Source organism: Sceloporus occidentalis, unplaced genomic scaffold, assembly GCF_023333645.1.
Source record: "Sceloporus occidentalis isolate IW3139 unplaced genomic scaffold, rSceOcc1.0.p SCAF_20, whole genome shotgun sequence".
Taxonomy (NCBI): domain Eukaryota; kingdom Metazoa; phylum Chordata; class Lepidosauria; order Squamata; family Phrynosomatidae; genus Sceloporus; species Sceloporus occidentalis.
In genome coordinates this window covers 13,418,062-13,438,738 of record NW_028317000.1, presented here as the reverse complement: position 1 = coordinate 13,438,738, position 20,677 = coordinate 13,418,062, and the positions used below count along the sequence as shown (strand labels likewise).

At 49.4% G+C, this 20,677-nt stretch overlaps 3 protein-coding genes across 9 annotated transcripts; 1 reads left to right on the top strand and 2 right to left on the bottom strand.

Annotated features, from left to right (window-relative positions):
• The first annotated feature begins 111 nt into the window (after window positions 1-111).
• KAT5 (lysine acetyltransferase 5) lies at window positions 112-10,605 on the top strand. 6 transcript variants are annotated; one of them, XM_089483756.1, is made up of 14 exons: window positions 112-218; window positions 292-358; window positions 1,221-1,289; window positions 3,094-3,230; window positions 3,593-3,745; window positions 4,929-5,009; window positions 5,576-5,650; window positions 5,786-6,034; window positions 6,619-6,708; window positions 7,585-7,725; window positions 8,323-8,416; window positions 8,835-8,994; window positions 9,215-9,296; window positions 9,810-10,605. In XM_089483756.1, exons 1-14 carry the CDS (start codon window positions 207-209, stop codon window positions 9,942-9,944), a joined length of 1,545 nt encoding a protein of 514 aa, XP_089339882.1. In that variant the 5' UTR covers window positions 112-206; the 3' UTR covers window positions 9,945-10,605. The 6 variants fall into 6 exon arrangements, with proteins under 6 accessions (XP_089339882.1, XP_089339881.1, XP_089339879.1 ...); XM_089483755.1 differs by having other exon boundaries at window positions 5,759-6,034; XM_089483753.1 differs by having other exon boundaries at window positions 3,566-3,745.
• Window positions 10,606-10,739: 134 nt separating this feature from the next.
• LOC149302076 (ribonuclease H2 subunit C-like) lies at window positions 10,740-14,312 on the bottom strand. Of its 2 annotated transcripts, none has more exons than XM_089483759.1 (4): window positions 14,108-14,312; window positions 13,061-13,176; window positions 12,469-12,588; window positions 10,740-10,974 (listed from the first exon to the last, which is right to left on the bottom strand). In XM_089483759.1, the coding sequence occupies exons 1-4, from the start codon at window positions 14,271-14,273 to the stop codon at window positions 10,951-10,953; spliced, it is 426 nt and encodes a 141-aa protein (XP_089339885.1). In that variant the 5' UTR covers window positions 14,274-14,312; the 3' UTR covers window positions 10,740-10,950. The 2 variants fall into 2 exon arrangements, with proteins under 2 accessions (XP_089339885.1, XP_089339886.1); XM_089483760.1 differs by having other exon boundaries at window positions 13,061-13,173.
• AP5B1 (adaptor related protein complex 5 subunit beta 1) lies at window positions 13,108-19,881 on the bottom strand. The gene is made up of 4 exons (XM_089483751.1): window positions 19,848-19,881; window positions 19,065-19,225; window positions 15,891-18,475; window positions 13,108-13,176 (listed from the first exon to the last, which is right to left on the bottom strand). The coding sequence occupies exons 2-3, from the start codon at window positions 19,215-19,217 to the stop codon at window positions 15,908-15,910; spliced, it is 2,721 nt and encodes a 906-aa protein (XP_089339877.1). The 5' UTR covers window positions 19,218-19,225; window positions 19,848-19,881; the 3' UTR covers window positions 13,108-13,176; window positions 15,891-15,907.
• Between the last annotated feature and the right edge of the window lie 796 nt (window positions 19,882-20,677).

The following is a 20,677-nucleotide window of genomic DNA, read 5'->3' as shown; positions in this document are numbered from 1 at the left end:
CAGGCCCCGCCCCCAAAGCCTCCCCCGCCGCCGTTCCTGCGCCTTCTTGGCCCCGCCCCTTATGCAAATCTTTTGAAAAGGGAGGAGGAAACAAGCGAGGGGAAACATAAACAAAGCAGGTTAACCGGAAGTGGTTCCCTTCCGCCCCGGAAGTGATCGTGGGAGATGCCGGAAAAGACAGCCGCGGCTAACGGCGACGCTCCAAGATGGCGGAGGTGGTAAGTAAGGGAGCCGAGGGAGCTCAGGGACGGGTTCTTGCGGCCCCTCTGCTCACGGCTCTTTCCCTCGCAGGAAGAGGTGACCGAGGGCTGCCGGCTTCCGGTGCTGCGGCGTAACCAGGACAACGAGGACGAGTGGCGTGAGTGAAGGGCGGGGCCTAAGCGAAGAAGGGGCGGGGCTAGATTTCGGGGCGGGGCTAAGGATGTGAGCAGCCGGGTTCGGGGCGGGGCCAACGGGGGAGGGGCGGGGCCAAGGGCTGGGTCACGTGGCCAAAGGCCAGCACTGCAGGGCTGTGAGGGGTTTTCTTGTCCTTTTAATATTATGTCTAATTAATAATAGGTCGAATGAATTGTTCTTTTATTATTATATCTAATTAATATATCTTAATATTATGCCTAATTAACAATATATGTAATTGTTCTTTTAATAGTATGCCTTTTAATAACATGTCTAATTAATTGCTCTTTTAATATTACGTCTAATTGATAATACATCTAATTAATTGGTATTTTGATATTATGTCTAATTAATAATGTCTAAATAATTGTTCTTTTAATATTCTGTCTAATAATACATCTAATTGTTCATTTAATATTATGCCTAATTAATTGTTCTTTTACTATTACATCTAATTAATAATACATCTGATTAATTGTTCTTTTAATGTCTATTAATGTCTACATAATTTTTCTTTTAATACTATGTCTAATTAATAATGTGACTAATTAACGGCCAAAGCCGCTCTGAGAGCCTTTGGCTGAAAAGCGGGGTATAAATAAATGCAGTAAGCAAATCAATTAATTCATTGGTATTGAGAAACTGCTCTGAGTCCCATTCTGGGAAAAGAGCAGGATACAAATCAATATAATAATAGCATTAATAATCCCACTCCCGGAAGCCCCAGCCATCTTGGCCAGCGGTGAGGCATTCTGGGAGTTGGAGTCCAAAGCATCTCTCTCTCCGCTTCCACTCATGGAGTGTGTCTTCCTTCCTTTCAACAGCGTTGGCCGAAATCCTCAGCGTCAAGGACATCAGCGGCCGGAAACTCTTCTACGTCCACTACATTGACTGTGAGTAGACATGTCAGCCCTGGATCCGGAGAATACTGAAGCGCCTCGTGGCTGTGTTCAGGGAGCGAGGATTCGCCAGCCTTGTCACTTACTGCACTTGCTCCTCCGCAGTGATGTGATATGTCTTCTCTAGGAACCTCTAGGTCCTCCAGCTGCAACTCTATGAAGTTGACCATAGAGCTGTGCTGGAAGGTCTAGAACAGTGATGGCGAAACTTTTTAAGGTTGCGTGCTGAGGGCAGGGCTTCTACCCCCAGGATGGGGGCTGGGTGCCGGGGCGGGGCTTCTGCCCTCCAGGGGGCGGGGCTTCCGCCCCCTTTTCAGAGGGAGGGAGCCTCTGGCTCCTTCCCTGGTTTTTGCCGGCCCCTGAGGGTCCCTTCTGGGGCCGTCAGAGGCTGGCAAAAGGGCCCTAGCCCTTCCTTCGCTCGCCGCGAAAGCGCTCCACGGAGCCCTTTCTCGGCAAGTGAAGGGAAGCTGGGAGGAGGAGGAGGCTGGGCACACGTCCCAGCCCCCTTCTCCTCGGCCTTCGCTCCGCATGAAAGGGCTCCATGGAGCCCTTTCGAGCGGAGCGAAGGGAAGTCGGGAGGGCTGGGAGGAGGAGAGAGAGGTGTGTGCGCCTCTGTCTCCTCCTCCCACGCGCCATTTTCTGGCTTCCCGCTGTCTCAGAGAGACAGCAGGAGGCCTGAAAATAGTAGGGAGGAGGCGGAATGGGCACGCACCTGTTCCACCTTCTCCCTCGCCCTGTGCCTGGCGAAATCACGCCGCGTGCCACCTGTGGCACACGTGCAACACGTTCGCCATCACAGGTCTAGAAGTTCCTATAGAAAACACTCCTCTAGGCATCTGTAGGTCCTCCAGCATGATTCTGTGACCAGAATGTTGTCCACAGAGTTGCACTGGAGGACCTGGAGATTCCTAGAGAGGTATCCTCTTGGGTAAAATCAATCGTATTTTCTATTATTCGCGATTTTCCACATTCACCCCTAACCTTAGCCAATGTGGAGGGACCCCTGTATCTGCAGTATGTGCATGTAGCTTGAAGTAGCAGCCAGCCTTTTATTGGGAGTCTGGGAATGCCCTTCGTGGCAAACATAGCCCCAGAGCCAGCCAAGATACCTTGCTGCTCTAGGCATACAAGATGGACCCCTTCCATTTCACATACAGAAGCTGACAGTGCTGACTGTTCAGTCTTAACTGACACCAGAAGCCTCAGGCTAGTTTGGGGTCCTGAGAGAAAACGTGTGGCAGAAAGGAATAGCTATGAAATCCAAGAGGAACAGCTGGGAGCATATCCTTGCAACATCTGAGGAGATTCCTTCACTGTTCCTTGGGGTTCGCGTCTACTTTACATGCTTCTTGTCTTCAGCAGGTATCAGTGCCAATCCTCCTGAATTTGGGCGCAAAGAGAATGCCCTTTTTATGCTCAGTCCTTACTATGATGTTAGACTCGACAGCAGCCATCCTCTGTTTGGAGGGTCAGGGTCTTGGCTTTGCTTGGCTACCAAGGCCAGGTAGCATGCAGGGATTTGTGATCCAAGGCCCTCTTGTATTATTGTGTCTCTGTGTTGTACACAGCGAGCAATACACTACAATCACCGAGAGTAGATAGTTGTCAACCATTGTAAATAGTATGAAAGGAGATAGACAGAAGCTTGGTGGGTTGCTGGCTGGAAATACTTGCTGGTCCTAATACAAATGCTTACTTGCTGACCAGAAGGAGTTGGGTAGGTTTTTCACCTTCTGTCACTGCATACCTCCTTAGAGATGGAGGGAAAAGAAACCCCTGCTTTGCCTTCACCATACAGTTAACAAGCGTCTGGACGAATGGGTGACTCACGACCGGCTGGACTTGAAGAAGATCCAGTTCCCCAAGAAGGAGGCCAAAACCCCCACCAAGAATGGGTTGCCTGGCTCACGGCCCAGCTCTCCAGAGCGTGACGTGGTAAGAGGGAGCGCTGTCTTGGGGGAGGGAGGGATATTTTGGAAAGGACAATGCCTGGCGGGTGGTTTAAGTCTAGATCTGGGTGTGAGGGTGCTTTTGAGTAGCGTTGGGGCTGATGCCCTGCCGACATTCTTCAGTCCCCCCTCGGACCAAAGACAGCGACCTCTCTGGTGGGGTCTTTGGAGCCATGGCTGGGCTTTTTCCTGCCTTTGGCCCATAGTTTCCCTGATGGTGCTGCCTGGCCTGTAGCATGTGTGGGTCGGTGGTCCCTGCACCGAGTGGCAGTGCTGCCCCCTTCCCTTGTGTTGGTAACGCCCGTCTTCCTCCCTACTCAGAGGAAGACCTTGGATCTGTCTCTACAGCCTGCCGCAACTCCATCCAGCGGTAAAACCCTGCCCATCCCGGTGCAGATAACCCTCCGCTTTAACCTGCCTAAAGAGAGGGAGGCCGCCCCCGGCTCGCCCGACCAACCCCTCTCCTCCAGCTCCTGCGTCCAGTCAAACCATCGCTCAACGGTACGAACCGGCGCTCGGCCGCCCCGGCTCGCTCCTTTTGTGTCTTGTCTACCCACCATATTCTCAAGAGGCCGCACCAGCTGGGCCGGGTCGGGCTAGGTCTGGGCTGGCAAGGGAGGCCTCCAGGGGAGAGCCCCAGGGGCTTGCTGGCCTTCCCCTTGAGGGCACTCCAGCCCCCCCCCTCCCAAGTCAGAGCAGAGAAGGTGACCCACAGTCAAAAATGTCTTTAAAAGAGGAAAATGAACCAGCAAAGCCCTGATCCCAATGCCTGTTACAGATTTGCTCTCTTAAAAGGGAGCCTGGCTTTCAAACTTCATTGCTTGGTTTATGTTCTGGGTGTCATTCCATGGTCCATGAACAACCAAAGAGTCCCTTTGCATAATACAGATGATCCCTTAGTTGAAGGCACTCCCAAGTTTAGACTGGCCTGCAACTAGTTGAATGGTCACACCTTTCCACAAGGAACCATGGGATCAGGCATTATTGGTTTGCAAAGAATGCTTTATTATAAGACCCATTCCTAAATCACAGAACTCATCGTTCTCCAGTTCAGAGCCTTGTCCCCAAACTGCTCCTGGAAGTAACCATGGAGTCTGTCAAAGGAGCAGCCTTTGCCCAGAGGGGTTGGATCTTGGCTTTAAGCAAGAGCAAGGCTAGCAGTCCTTATGTAAGCCTCCATACAATATTCCCTGTCTTATGAACTACCAGGGGTCTCTGTCTAAACATTTGGGAGAGCCAAAAGTGAAGGCTGCTCAGGTACAATCGGGTCTTCTATTGTGCAAGGATTCATTTCTCAAATGTGGGATTAGGGCAGAAATACAGCTCCCATCAACCCCTAGATGTTTAGGGTGAAAGCACACTATACAAAATGGGTCTTCATTCCCAGGAGAGGGAGCTAGTAACCTCTGTAAAATTTTCCCCAAAAGTATCCCTATAACCATGATCCTCACTTCTAACCTCTCCCCACCCCAGTTCTTTTAGTTCAGTGGTAGTTGAGGAGACGTCCACTGCATGGCCAACCCCAAATATACCCTGTGTCCCACCATGGGTCAAAGTTGTATGTTCTATGTAGTGGGAATTGCAGGTGAGGCTTTTAGCCTGGGAGCGGAGGGATGGACATAGGTGGCTGCTGAAGATGAGGACAGGCAGCTTGAAAGAGCCTGTTTGTGTTGGTATCTTCCAGAAGCGGAAGGTGGAGGTGGTTTCTCCAGCAACCCCCATCCCTGCTCCAACAGAGACGACACAGGCGTCAGTGTTCCCTCAGGTAAGCTGAAGTGCATGCTCCTGGTGGTCTGGCAGTTTGCTACACAAAAGAGCTCCAGATATGGAACAGTCATGAGTGGGAAGGGAGATTACAATTGGGGCCTGCAAGGGTCTCAGTATTCACAGAGACTAGAAATTGCTTCTCTAGTTTGTCAGATGAATGGTTGATGTGTAGTATGTAGATTTGTACATTTGCTTTGTAACTAAGTAAAAAAATCCAACTTGTTTCTTCCTTCTATTGTTCCTTCCTTCCTTCTTTCTTTTTTATTGCGGGGGGATGGAAAGGTGGGAAATTTTGGTTCTCTAGACGCTATATGTTTATGGAGGCTTTGGGGAGCTGAATTCATAAAAAAGCATATGGAGAACAAAACGTTCCTTACAGCTGGTGTAAATAAGCATTGCTGTGGGCTTCAGTGTACAAGATAACATGTACAAGATGGGGATGTGCAAGCAGGTATAGCCCTGGGTGACATAGAACTGATAGTAACTTTGGGGGGAAACAACCACAGTCCTCATCCTGTCTTCCCCACCCTTTATCTGATGCACTCTTTTTGCTCCTCTCTCCAGAATGGCTCCGCACGCCGAGCGGTAGCTGCCCAGCCTGGTCGGAAGAGAAAATCCAACTGCCTTGGCACCGATGAGGTAAGTGCTGGGAGTTGGTTGTGTGTATGGGGGGGGGGGGGTCCCTGCCTGCATTGCAGAGGCACCAGGATGGAAGCTAGAATATATGACTTTTCCCCATTCATCCAGAATATCCCTCCTGGTTCTTGCGAGCAGGACTCCCAGGACAGTTTGGACGGCATTCCATCAGCCCCCCGTATGACAGGCAGCCTGGTCTCAGACCGCAGCCACGACGATATCATTACCCGCATGAAGAACATTGAGTGCATTGAGCTTGGCCGGCACCGCCTGAAGCCTTGGTACTTCTCCCCCTACCCACAGGAACTCACCGCCCTCCCCATCCTCTACCTCTGCGAGTTTTGCCTTAAATACGTCAAGAGCCTCAAATGCCTCCAGAGGCATCTGGTAAGTGCTCCTCTGGACGCTCTCCCATTGGGCTCATGTTCCACCAGTTTGTCCATTCAGCAGGCTCCGGTGGCTAAAACGGACAGCTGTCATCAGGGCTGACACTACCATTAGGCAGAGTGAAGGGTTGCTTCAGGCATCAAATGTTGGGAGATAGCAATAGTAGCATACTGGACTCCCCAGATCTTCCCCCATTCTTGGAGAAGAGAGCTATATGTGTGCTCCCTGCACCCATTAAACCATCCTGCCGTTCTCAGGCTTTGTGGAGGTTGTCCTATCCTCAAGGATCTTTTCCCACAATCCCCCTTGAGTCAATTCCTAGATCACAAGGACCCATTTTTCTCGCTTTTCCTAACCAATAGAAAAGATCTATCTGGCCACTCTGAGCCCAGTTTTTCTTAACTGAAATGAGCCTATTATATGTGATCTAAAGGTGCTTCCATAAAACACCAGTCACCAAGCAAAACATGACAGGGGAATCTTTCTGGTTCATTTCACCCGTTTTATCTTCTGTCTGTTCTGGGCTGGATGCATGTTGTTGGAAGGGTGGAAGGGACTCAAGTCTGTTTTTCTCTTGTCCTCAGACAAAGTGTGACTTGAGGCATCCACCTGGAAATGAGATCTACCGCAAGGGGACTATCTCCTTCTTCGAGATCGATGGGCGGAAGAATAAAGTAAGAGCAATCACTGGGCAGAAGCAAAACAGGGATCCAAGGCAACTTGGTTCTGTGGCGCTGGAGCATAGATTTGGTGGAAGTTTTAGTGCTGGCTGGTGCCACAAGCAGAAATATGAGAAGCTAGACTGTTGTTTCAACCAGACCAGTGCCATTTAATTTGACTGGCAGCAGTTCATCAAGGCTTAAGCAGAGAGCCCTTTTCTAACTCCTCTAATGAGTTCAATGAAATGAACATGTATCTCTTCCCCCACCCCCTTATCCTGACAACAACCCTGTGAGGTGGGTTGGACTGAGAATTTATGGGTGTGTTTGCTCCTAGGATGCCTAGTAAGTTTCCTGGCTCCCAAGACCCAGTGAGTTTCATGTCTGCCCACTTCCCAGTCCAGCATTGTAACCACTGTGCCACCTTCTAACTTGAGATGCCTCTAATTGAACATGGTACCTCCTGCATGCAAAGCAGGCCCTTTGTACATGCTTCTGCAGGAATAGAAATCTCAGTCATTGAAACATTGGTGTGCCAAAAGGAAAGTGAAATGGCCTATTAGCCCTTCTTTACTTCCCAGAAAGATAAACGGGGTTACTGTTGGACCTGCTTGTTGTGGGAAACTGAGCTCCACAAATGAGCATTGCACATTTCTTTTAAGTAGACCAAGCTCCAGCCATTTTGCACAGAGACAACACAAGTTCGCTTGGGTAGGGAAATGTAGCCACAACATTTACAAGAGCTTCCAAATTAATTTTTCCCTGGCCAGCTTTTGCCTTAGAACTCCTTACTGCTCTTGAAGATGGCTCCAAAGCACTATTGATATTTTTTATATCAGAATAAATGTTCACTTTTGATCTGTCTCCTCTCTCCTCTCCACCATCTTGCAGAGCTATTCCCAGAACCTCTGCCTGCTGGCCAAGTGCTTCCTGGACCACAAGACCCTCTACTACGACACGGACCCCTTTCTCTTCTATGTCATGACAGAATACGACAGCAAGGGGTTCCACATTGTCGGCTACTTCTCTAAGGTGGGTTTGAAGGCCTGGGTTGGAGCCTTGGGCTGGGGAATGATCCAGCCTGGTTAAAGAATCCCCCTTCTTCTTAATTTTTCCCACTGACTCTCTGGTTGGACAGGGGCAGAAGTAACATTGTAGGTGAATTGTTGACTGACCACACTCTCATAGCACATTTCAGTGAGCGGCCAGGGTTAATAAAGCCATTGGCTGGAATTCAGCATAGGACTCTGTCTGTATTAGCTGACTTGGGCCTGTGGGAAATACAATTGAACAGTGCTGATGTGCATTGGTAAAGGCCAATGTGCATTGGGACATTCTTGCCAATGCCCTGTTATGCATCTTGGCAGTTCATTGGATGGTTCTGTAGCTTCTCTGCTATGTATCTTAAGTATGCATAAGGTCAGGCAACACAGAGTGTGATACAGAGTCACAGTCAATGTCATTTTCTTCCTCTCACTTCAACCCTGACATCACTGTTTGTAATCTCAAGGGCCCATGGAAGCCAAATTCAGAGACATAGCCAAGAAGCACTTGAAGATTTTAATTAGAAGAGCTAGAATAGCTCTATCATCAAAGTCCACACGCTTTTTGCTTCCTCTTTCCCTGTAGGAGAAGGAATCCACTGAGGACTACAATGTTGCCTGTATCCTGACTTTGCCCCCCTATCAGAGACGGGGCTATGGCAAGTTGCTGATTGAATTTAGTAAGTGGAGACATTTTCTGCTCTCCCCAAATCTGTGTCTAACAGGTTGCTTTCTACACAGCATAGGAAGCGGCCTTATACCGAGCCAGGCTTTTGGTCATTCTAGCCCAGTCAGTACTGACTGGCAGCCATGGCTCTTGGAAGGTTTCAGGTTGGATCCTTTGAAACTCCAATATTTCCTGATGTACTCCTATGCATGCGTTAACCTTGGCTCTGACAATTTCAATTTCGCACCTTTTCCTGAAAAGCCCCATCTTGTAAATACAGGCCAGTATAAAAATGCCTATCAGAGAAAGGAGCAGAATCAATTTCCCTCTCCATCCCCATCTCACCATTTTTCCTTCTGTCACACCCCGACCATCCTTTGCTGAAACATACAGCAGCCCAAATAAAACAGCATTCTTTCTTTCCTCTCGAGGTTATGAGCTTTCCAAGGTGGAAGGGAAGACAGGCACGCCAGAGAAGCCCCTCTCAGACTTGGGGCTCCTCTCCTACCGCAGCTACTGGTCCCAAACCATCCTTGAGATCCTCATGAACCTCAAATCAGAGACGGGGGAACGGCCACAGATCACCATCAAGTGAGGAATAAGTAACAAAAGTGTGCTGAATGGGATGTGAGAAATGTCTTACCAATGCCTAAGACTTGGGAGGTTGGAGAGGGTTGGTCTCACAGATGCAAATGCTCCCCTATGAAGGCCTAGTGCATGCTGGGCTAGTAATGGTGGCTTCTCAGTGGTTCTTCCTTATCTTTGTACTCAGGTCTCCTTTTTTCTCTTCTTTCTCCTATATTCTTTCCAGCGAGATCAGTGAGATCACAAGCATTAAGAAGGAGGATGTCATCTCCACACTCCAATACCTCAACCTCATCAACTACTACAAGGTAGAATTAGCAGCCATGTTAAATATTCTGCACCATTAGACTCTGGTCCCTTGTCAGTAGTATATAAACAGAGCTTGAAAAGTTATCTTTTGAAAAACAACTAGTTACTATTATTGTTCTGTGGTCTCCACCAGAAAGTAGTTACAGTATTTACATTAATAAGCTTTCCAAAGATTGATGCCAGTGTTCTCCAGATGGGTTGCGCTATAAATCCTAGGATTAGGAGTAGAATTGTGGGATCTAAAAGGAGACCTGAACCTGATCTTGAGCATGTTTTTCATCTTGTTGACCTGTTTTATCCCCATGCAACATAATGGGGGGAATTGATAAAACCAGCTCAATCAATATCTAGAACTATAAAGTAGTTTGTTTAGTACTGATTTATTGGTTTTATTCGTTTATAGCCCCCTTTCCCTAATAATTGGAATCAGGAAAATGTAGTTTCTAGATGATGATGACAATGATTAATTTATGAGGACCAGAATCTTTCTCAAACTTTCAACTCTCTTCTAGGGCCAGTATATCTTGACGCTCTCAGAGGATATCGTGGATGGCCACGAGCGTGCCATGCTCAAGCGAATCCTGCGCATTGACTCCAAGTGTCTGCATTTCACCCCAAAAGACTGGAGCAAGAGGGGGAAATGGTGATGGCAGAAAGTCAAAGACTGGCAAACGGGGGATTGGAGGCTCTTCCCGTCCTCCTCCATACATACTGAGACAAGGACCAGGCAGGGTGCATCCATGCTCTTGGAAAGACTTTCTCCCCTGGAGAGCTGGGAGCCATGCGCCCTTGACTGCTCACTCTTTGTACATACAGCACTTTTGCAAACCTGCTGCAAGCCGTCGTGTACAGAAGCTGAAAAGCACAGACCAGCTCCCCCATTCCCTTTCCCCGTTGCTTGAATATTTATATATGAGAAACCCACCATCGGTTCAGCGCTTGGTGCCTGGACGTCCCGAGTGGCAAAGTATTTATGGGCTGCTTTCCTATCGTGTTCGGCTGCAAGGCAACACTACTACGCCTGCCTCTTTTTAAGAGGAGGACTGCTCTGTGTCGAACTGAGAAGCAGACAGGCTGGTGTGAACCCATGGCTACCTTCAAAAGCCACTTTCCATCACGAGTCCAAGGTTGGCACAGAAAGAAAGAGACCCTCATCTCCTTTCCAATTCTTCCGTGGCAGGATTTAGCGAGACTTTCTCCTGGCCTTTCACCAAAGAGAGGCTGTTCGCGAACCACAGGAGAACTAGGAGCAAGCCCTTTAGCCCCCAATTTCTGGGAACAGAATAAACTAACATCTCTTTTTTAAAACAGCCAAACTGTGTAACTTTGTTGTTGCTTTTCAGCACAATTCTGGTTCCCAGGAACCAAACCCGTCTGTAAGTTTATCCCTTCTATGAGGACTAGAACATATTTTAAAAGTAAAACCTAACAAAATACAGAGGTTGAAATATATAGAAAAAGGTCAAGGGACTTTATTGTACAGTAAGCAGGAGCAAAGAGAATCTGCCCTTCGGGAGAGAGTACTATCCATGTCTAATCTGGAAAGACAGTGCAGGGCAAGGCCTTTTCACTCTTGCATTCTTAGAAATCCAGATTCTGGGCATATTTCCCCCGACTTTTCATGTTGCAGTCGCCCTCCACTTGTTCTCATTCTTAATCAGCCACAGCGGCATGGATCTATAAGCAGAGAGAAGAGCATCCGCTAGGCATGATCTGTGCAACTGTCTGGATGTGAAGTGGTTGTGTTTCTTTCGGATAGAATAAGATGCGCCATTATAAGAGCTTTGAGAAATGGGGATGGAGGCAAGGAAAGAAGCTACTAGTCCTGGCATGATGATTACTATTATTATATACTCAGCCCTCCACATTTGCAAAGCTCTGGTCCCTACATTGGTCCCTCCACATTTGCAAGTGAAGGACCCCCGTGAATGTGGGAAAACTGCAAAGAAAAGAACGCTTATTCTTGTTATTTAAGAGAACACCTCTCTAGGGATCTCCAGGTCTTCCAGTGCAGCTCTGTGTTCAACATCTTCCAGAAATCGATCATAGACTCATGCTGGAGGACCTGCAAATGCCTAGAGCAGTGTTTTCTCTAGGAACGTCTAGGTCTTCCAGCACAACTCTATGGTCAACTTCTTGCAGAATTGCGCTGGAGGACCTAGTTAAAGCTGCAAATGTGAGAGGCCAACTACAGTTCCCAGAATTCCATAGCACTGAGCCGCGGTCGTTAAAGTGTTTTAGTTCAAAACAGATTATTTCTGCAGTGGGGATGTAGCCTTGCCTACAGTGGGTCCTTGGTATCCACTGGGGTTTGGTCCCAGGACCCCCCCCCCCAATGGACAACAAAATGGATGCTCAAGTCCCATTAAGTGCAATGGCATAGTAAAATGGCATCCCTTATATAAAATGCCAACAATCAAGGTTTGGTTTTGGAAGGTATTTTATTTTCAAGCCATGGATGGCTGAATCCATGGATATGGAGGGCCGGCTGTACTCAGTTATGACTCAATAGTGTCACAGTTGTGACGAGTAGCAGTTCTGAATAGAGAATGAGTAAATCTTAAGTAACTAACCATTGCATATTCACAATCGCTGCCTAGTCAACTGACACTACTGTCACGATTGTAATTCCCCCCTCCAACCTACTTCATGGGGACTGGTTCCTGATCTCCTCAATACCAGAATACAGATCTGGCAATTCACCCTGAAAGATCCAAAAGCGCTCTCCAGAAGCAACATGGTGTAGTGGTTAGAGCAGTGGTTCCCAACCTTTGGCCCTCCAGGTGTTTTGGACTTCAGCTCCCATAATCCCTGACTAGTTGGCCAAGTTGGTTGAGGCTTCTGAGATCTGAAGTCCAAGGGTGGGTTAGAAGGTTACTGGGGAGTTAGGAGATTTTGGGCAGAGTCCTGGTTGGAGGGTTGGGACCCACTGGTTGCAGTGATCTCCTAACCCCGACCAACTGGTTAGAGGGTTACTGGGGAGTTAGGAGATTCTGGTCTGAGTCCCTACTGGATGACCGTGGGCCAGTCACCTTCCCAGTTTCAGCCTAAATAGGTAATGGGTTTGAAGACAAAAACCACCACAACTGGAAAGGTCAGAAAGTGAGTTGCATAGAAGGCCGGTACTCTAGAACTACAGACCTATGGATGGTTATGCAGACAGAGACTTACCCCCTCCGCGATCTTTGGCCAATGGAGAGCCATCATGATTTCATCTGTGCTCTTTGGAGCCTCTTCCAGGTTCCACACTGTCAGAGACTCAAAGGCCGATTTCACACACAGTTGCCTCTCCTGGAGTGGGAAAAGGATGGAGGGTCATAGGATCACAGAATATGAAGGGACCCCCAAGGGCCATCCAGTCCAACCTCCTGCCATGGAGGTAGACACAATACCCCCATCCAGCCTCTGTTTAAAAGCCTCCAAAGAAGGAGATTCTACCATCCTCCTGCTGTCGAATAGCTCTTACTGTCAAAGTCTGCTCAGTGTTGAGCTGGAATCTCTTTCCCTGCAGCTTGCATCCATTGCTCCATTGGGTCCTAATCTCTGGAGCAGCAGAAAACAAGCTTGCTCCCTCCTCAATATGACATCCCTTCAAATATTTAAACAGGGCTCTCATATCACCTCTGAACCTTCTCTTCTCCAGGCTAAAGATATCCATCTCCTTAAGTCTTTCCTCATAGGGCTCCATGGTTCACCATTTTGGTCTCCCTCCTCAAGATGGTGGAGATCTAGGGATGGACACCAAGCCAAGCCAAGGACTCACCTCCAGCTCCAGCAAAGGGGCCTCGTCCTTCTCCAGGACCAGTCCCACGTAGCCCTCGGGAACCGAGACTTGTATCCCTTTGAGGCTTCGCCCCCGAAAAGACACCGAAGACTCTGCTGGGGGAGAGGAGGCAAAGTTATAACATTTTGGGCAGCATGGCATAATGGTTAGGTGCCTTGGGAGGGTCCCCACTGAGCCTTGAAACTCATGGGTGACCTTTGGGCCGGTCCTTCTGTTGTCGTCCGACCTGCACTGCAAGGTTGTGGGGAGCAAAGAAGGCCTTTGTTGTGTATTTATGGTGAAGCTATCACAGGGATTTCAGGTTTGGAGGGTTAACTGTTGCCTTCCTCTGAGGCTGAGAGAGTGTGACTTGCCCAAACCAGTGGGTTTCTGTGGCTGATTTGAACTGAAGCGCTCCACCAGAGTGGCTCCCTGAGAAAGGAAACATCGGAAGGGAAACGTTAAAAGACATTATATATGGCATTATGTTGTTTCCAATTGGATGTATATGCCATTTCCTTTAAGGGAGAGCCATTGCGGTGGATGTTGGGAGTGGAAACTGTGGGAGAGCAAGGTTCAAGGAAGAGGAGGAGGAAGAGGAAGAAGAGAAGGAATAAGAAGAGGAAAAGGAGAAAGGGGAGGAGGAAGAGGGGAAGGAAGAGGAAGAAGAAGAGATGGAAGAAGAAGAGGAAGAAGGAAAGGAAGGACAGAAGAAAGAAGAGGAGATGCAAGAAGAGGAAGAGGAAGAAAAAAAGGAAGAAGAGGAGGAGGAGGAAGAGGAAAAGGAAAAAGGGGAGGAGGAAGCAGGAAGAGAGGGAGGAAGAGAAGAAGAGGAAAAGGAAGAAGAGCAGGAAGAGGGGAGGAAGAAGAGGAGGATGAGGAAGAAAAGAAGAAGAGATGGAAGAGGAGGGGCAAGAGGAGGAGGAAGAGGGGGATGAGGAAGAGAAGGAGGAGGCAAAGGAGGGAGAGGAAGAAGAAGAGGAGGAGGAGGAGGAAGAGGGAAAGGGGAGGGGAGAAGGAAGAGGCGTCTGTCCCTCCTTTCCCCACCGCCTCCGCTGTTCTTCCTGATGGCGGCCTGGAAGTAGCTCCGGACGGGGGCGGGTCCTCGGTGCCGGAGGCGGCAGGGAAGGAGGTGCAGCGGATCCCGCGGAGGAGGAGGAGAAGGAGGCACCGCCAGCCTCAACGGCGGAACAACTCCCCCTTCCCCAGCCATGCCTCCTACCAGCGCTACTTCCGGTGACTCCACCTCCACTTCCGGGTCACGGCGGCGGGCCACGAGGCTCCGCCCACAGGCGGAAGTGGCCCTAGGACTGCCAGCCCTCTGCTGGACCCAATGCGGGGGTGTGTGTGTGTGTGTGTATATGTGTGTGTGTGTGTGTGTGTGTACACAAACATACATGTATTGTTGCTGTATATATAAACACACACACAGATATAGGGTATTGCTGTATACACACACAACAGGTATATGTTGTTGCTGTGTATATATAAACACACATATATATGCTATTACTGTGTGTATATGTATATATACACACACACATATATAGTTGCATATATAAACACACACATATGCTATTGCTGTGTGTGTATATATATATATATAATATAAGTTATACACACACATGTATATGTTGTTGCTGTGCATATATAAACACATATGCTATTGCTGTGTACATATATATACAGTTGATGTGTAAATATAAACAGACATAATGCTATTGCTATACACACACACACATATGCACACACAAATATGTAGATTGTTGCTGTGTATATATAAACACATGCTATTGCCATATATATATATATATATATATATATATATATATTATACACACATGTATATGTTGTTGCTGTGTATATATAAACACACACACATATATATGCTATTGCTGTATGTAGGTGTGTATACACACACACATGTATATATAGTTGTATATAGTTGATGTGTATATATAAACACAGACATAATGCTATTGCTATACACACACACACACACAGGTGTACATTGTTGCTGTGTATATATAAACACACACATACACACACAAACATGTAGAGATTGTTGCTGTGTATAAACACACACATATTTATGCTATTGCTGTATGTGTATATACACACAGACACATGTACATATTACTGTGTGTATAAACACATGTATATATTGTTGCTGTGTACATACACAGACAAACATACAGAGATATACTGTTGCTATACACAAACATACACAAACAAGTATGTACATACTGTCACTGTGTATACACACACACAAACATATACATATTGTTGTGTGTATACCCATACATGTACAGTTGCTGTTGTTATGTACCTTCAGGTCATTTGTCACAACTGCACAACTGGCGACCCTAAGGCAGACCTATCCTGGCATTTCTCTTGGCAAGGTTTGCTCAGTGGAGGTTCGCCACTGCTTTCCTCTGAGGCTGAGAGAGTGTGACTTGACCAAGGTCATCCACTGGGCTTCCATGGCAGCTTCAAGCACCTTCCTCTGCTTCTGAGGGCAGTAAGCCCTTAAAACCCTTATGTGAGCCATGGCTGCTAAAGTGGCGTCAAATTGGATTATATCCACAGTGCAGACGCAACCTTGTCTTTGCAACCTTCCTCTTCCCAAAGCCTGATCTTTTCTAAAACCCTTGGGGTCAAAATCACAACAATTTTGGGGACATCGGAGGGGTTCCCAGGTGTCTATTACGCCGATAGGGGCCTCCCCACCCTCACCCCAAAATTAGGAACGAACAAGAACCCTCTTTGACACACATCCCTTTCCATCCATCTTGCTTTGCAGCAATTCCAGGTTTTATTTGAGCATTACCAAGATGTTCAAAGCTTTCACGTCGCCGTCACAAGACTCTGCAAGTAGCTGTTCAGGGACGGCAGCAATTTCCAGTCGTCCGTGCGAATGCCCACCCGGGCCGCCTCCGCCACACTCTCCACCCGGAGCAGAACATGGCACTGGGGCGGCAAGGCCATGCCGATTTCATAGCACCCGGGTTGCTCTGCTAAGAGGTACTGGGCAAAATGGTGGTGCACCAGGCCATCCAGAGATTGCGGCGGTATGTGCCATACGGTCAAACTCTCACTACAGGTGGCGTCGGGGCCGAGCAGGTGCCAGAGGGCGCTGAAGAGTTGGTGGCGCTTCTCCGAGGGCCAGCTAGGCACAGAAAGGGGCATGAAGAGATCAGAGAAGGCCACCTCCACGGGTTCAAGTTGGCTGCAGTGGGTGAGTCCTTCCTGGGTTGTATACAAGGCAGAAACGTTGACCTGGGTCGGGTAGGGGCTGCGTGGCGTCAGGGCAAGGGTCAGAGTTTGAGGCGGGCGATGTGCAGAGAGGCAGGGCACGCACACTTCAGGCACGGGCTCGTAGTGTTGGTTGGCGCAGGAGAAACGGAGCACCACGCAGAGGAGGAGCTCGTAGGGGGGACTGGAAGGACCCACATGGACCAGTTGGTACGTCAAACGGAGCTGGGAGGGTGGCCGGGCTTCCATGAGCCATTGGCAGTAGCCCTCTACATCTTGCTCAGGACAAGGGACCGTGGGTACGTCGCTCCCATTTGCCACCCGCTGCAGCCTCAGAGGGGCTGGAGCCACTGGGTGCACGGTCAGAGAGGCCACAAAGCTCTCGCTGTCCGCCACAATGGACGAGGAGAGGGCACGGGCCTTGGCGGGCCCCTCTAGGGCAAGCACGGCACCAAGCTTCTCCTCGGAGAGGTTGGCCAGGAGGGTGTAGTAGAACCGAGCCCGGTCTTGGACGTCCATGTCCACGTGGGCGATGGACACGGCCTGCAAGAGATCTGCCAGGTGGGCCGGGTCAGGCGGCGGGCAGAGCTGCATCAGGTTGCGGCAGACGCTGAGGAGGATCTGCCCAGAGCACCAGTCTCCAAGTTGACCCTGGGCAACCAGGCGTCTCAGGAACCTCAAGGTGCTTGCTTGGGGGATGTCCTTCTCCTTTGCCAACCGGGCCAAGACTTTCAAATGCCAACCCAGGTCCTTCTCTTTCAGGCCAGGAAAGTCCACAATGAGCTCCTGTAAGGCCCGGGCGAGAGTGGCAGCCCAGCCGGCCTCTTCCGACGCCCTCCAGGCCTCATCCAGCAAGTTGATAATATTTGGTGCCAGGGCACAGTTCTGACGATAGAGATCCAGCAAGCATTGGGTTAGCTCTGCCATGGGCTGTGCCCGGGAACCAAAGTACCGGGTGAAAAGGAAAGCCACTCGGAAAAACAGGCAGACAGATTCCGGACCACCTCCTTGGACCACCAGCCCCCCAAGGGCTAAGACATGCTCCAAGAGGTAGCCTGCCCCACGTTCAGCGATGGGCCCCTCACTCTCCACACATACCAAGCACAGCAAATTCAGCCGCGCCAAGACAGTGCCCTGATCCTGGAAAAGACCTGGGAAAAGGCCGGAAACGGTGCGGGGGGTGAGCAGGACCGGCAGCCCCTCCTCGGCACCCGAACCCAGTGGCCGGTTTTCAGGGAAGTGCAGGAGGCAGTCCAGATGGAAGAGTTTGACCGGAGCAGGCAAGGCAGGGTGCTGTGCCAGTCCCACCAAACGGCGCAAAAGGAAGGCTTCATCTTCAGCCGTGAAGAGGCTGTCGGTGAAGAGAGACTTGAGCTGCAAGATGGAGTGCTGGAGTGCCACGTCCACCGTGCCAAAGAGGCGCACCAGCTGAGCTTTGAAGATGGCAGGTGACTGGGTGCGGACGACGCTGACGGCTTGTGCCAGCTGCCAGAGGAGATGGCTTTGGGCAGCGGGCGAGAGGAAGTAGGAGTTATCCAGTAGGGCCGAGACCACCGACTTCAGCTCCTTGAGGTCTCCAGGTGAGGGTAGGAGGACCAACTGGTCAATGTTGGCTACAGAAATCTCGCCAGGCTTGCTTACTGCTTCCCACACCAGGCCCTCATTGCGTGCCAACAGCTGCCCAAGAGTTTCCTTGCCACTCCAGGCAAGGAGCAAGATGGCATTCCGTAATGCCGCACCATAGAGAAGGGTGTAGCCTTGATGTGCCAGAGAGACCTCTTGTTGCTGGAAGGAGCGCAAGGTTTCCAGTCGACCCGAGAGAAACCCAGGGTAGCAGGTTTCTAGCTCCCGGAGGCACTCGCAAGCAGCTCTTCGGACGGGCCGCTCTGAAATGCCACCACGGCGGTCACTGAGGTCAGAAGCCAGGTCCAGCAAGAGGGTGAGGTAGTCGCGGGAGGCCTGGCACGCCTCGCCAAAGGCCTCCGTGGCCACCAGGATGGTGCCCACTGCAAAGAGGAGATGGCACCGGAGGTTGGTCTGTTTGGGAGAAGGGCCCAGCTGTGCAAAGAAGAAGAGGAGGGAGGTTGCCATCTCTTGCCCTGCCTTGGCATCTGGGCACAGCAGTGTGGGGTAGTCCAAGAGGAGCATCAACATGGAGACCTACAAGAAAAACAACCACGCATGAACCATCAGGAGGAAGCCAGGTGAGAAAAATCGGAAGCCAAAGCCATTGCCTAGGAGGAGACTTTCAAATATGAAGACTCTCTGGATTTTTGTCCCAGCTGAGTCAAATTCCTCTTAAAATCATCCAAATAAGCCACTATACATTTTTATTAATTTAACATGTGGCTTTTTATATTCTACGGCGCTTTATTAACATGCCACGGCCCTCTTCGAAGTGGACTGGTGGCATAACGTTCTGCAATCATTGCTGAATTGAATGCTACTTGTGTCTTAACTTTCGCACCAAAATGTGCTTTCTAGCCAGGCCAGGCAAGTTCTTTTCGTCCTTTAGAATATGTTTTGTCTACTTAAGCTTTAGGAAAGAGATTGCAATTATTTAGGAAGGCAGGGTGGCGTTTTGGTTTGCGTGTTGGACTACGACTGGAGTCGCTGTTGTTGTGCGCCTTCATGTCGTTTCTGACTTATGACGACCCTAAGGCAAACCGATCGTGGGGTTTTCTTGGCAAGTTTCTTCAGAGGGGTTTGCTATTCCTATCCTTTGAGGCTAAGAGAGTGTGCCACATACCTTGATCTGATCGCCCAACCTGTCGCTGTGTAGCTCCCGCAACAACTCGGCCACAAAAGTGTCGCTGGTCCCGTGGGACAGGAGGAAAGCCGTGGGGCACGAGCGGAAAGAGGCAATGGTGCCGGCCCAGCTCTCTGCCCCCCTTGACCCCATGGTGAAGGCTGGGGAGTAGACAAGGAAAGAAAAAGAACATCAGTGTGACCACAAACATCCTTTTCTTCATCTCCCACGCTGCATCCGCATCGCAGGAATGATCCAGATCGACACCACTTGAATTGCGCTGGCTCAATGCTATGGAATTCTTGGAATTGTAGTTTTGTGAGACATTTAGTCTTCTCTTTCGGAGAGCACTGAGGCCACAACAAACTATAACCCCTGGAATTTCATTGCATTGAGCCATGGCAGTTAAACTGTTGTCTCAAACTGGATTATTTCTGCAGTGTGGATGCAGCCCTAGTTTTGCAGCAAACCGATCAAACAGATCTATTTAATAGTTTTTTTTGTGGGTTATTCCTGACGTTTTGCCTTGCATCTTCAGAGAAAGCCTGGGTCCCCTTCCTGTGACTGCACTACAATTCTCATCAGCCCCAGCATACTTATTCAAGGGCTAGGAATGATGGGGATTGTTGCCCCAAATGTCTGCAGGGCAGTGGGTCTCCCAGTCCTTCCTGGGAGGCCCATGCTCCAACTCCATGCCACCAGCCACCCCCAAAAAAGCAATCTCCAGCAATGCAGACCCCCTTTGCCTCCTTCCAAGACAGAGCCACACTGCAAGGCACTTACCTTCCCTCCTTGCTTTGCAAAATCCCCGGGTCTCTTCCGGTTTCCCTTCCTGCAATTTCACCGGCCGCCACTAGAGGGAACCCGAGCAGCCAGGTCCCAGCAAAACAGAAGGAATAGGGAAGGAATAGCAGCCATTAAGATGTATGCAGATGACACCATATTACAAGTGTTCTCCTATGTTTACCTATGGGCAAGTATTCTCCAATGGGCAAGTATTCTATGTTTCTCTATGGGCAAGTATTCCCCTATGTTTCCCTATGGACAAGTATTTCCCAATGTTTCCCTATGGGCAAGTATTCTCCAATGATTTCCTATGGGCAAGTGTTCCCCTATGTTTCCCTATGGGCAAGTATTCTCCTGTCTTTCTCCATGGGCAAGTATTGCCCTATGAGTCCCTATGGGCAAGAATAGTGTTCGCCAATGTCTCCCTATGGGCAAGTATTCTCCAATGATTTCCTATGGGCAAGTGTTCCCCTATGTCTCCCTATGGGCAAGTATTCTCTAATGATTTCCTATGGGCAAGTGTTCCCCTATGTCTCCCTATGGGCAAGTATTCTCCAATGATTTCCTATGGGCAAGTACAGTATTCCCCTCTGTTTCCTTATGGGCAAGTATTCTCCTATGTTTCCCTATGGGCAAATATTCCCCTGTAAACCCCAGCCGATACCAAGGGCCCGCTGTACATTCCAACTCTATGACTCTTATGATTATACTGGCATGCCGACGTCCCTTAAACCTGGGAGCTGTAGTCCAAAGAAAGGAACTTTTCCAAGCTCTACACACCCGCCCACATGCCGCCCGAAGCAAGCCATTTGGAAGAAACAGCTTGG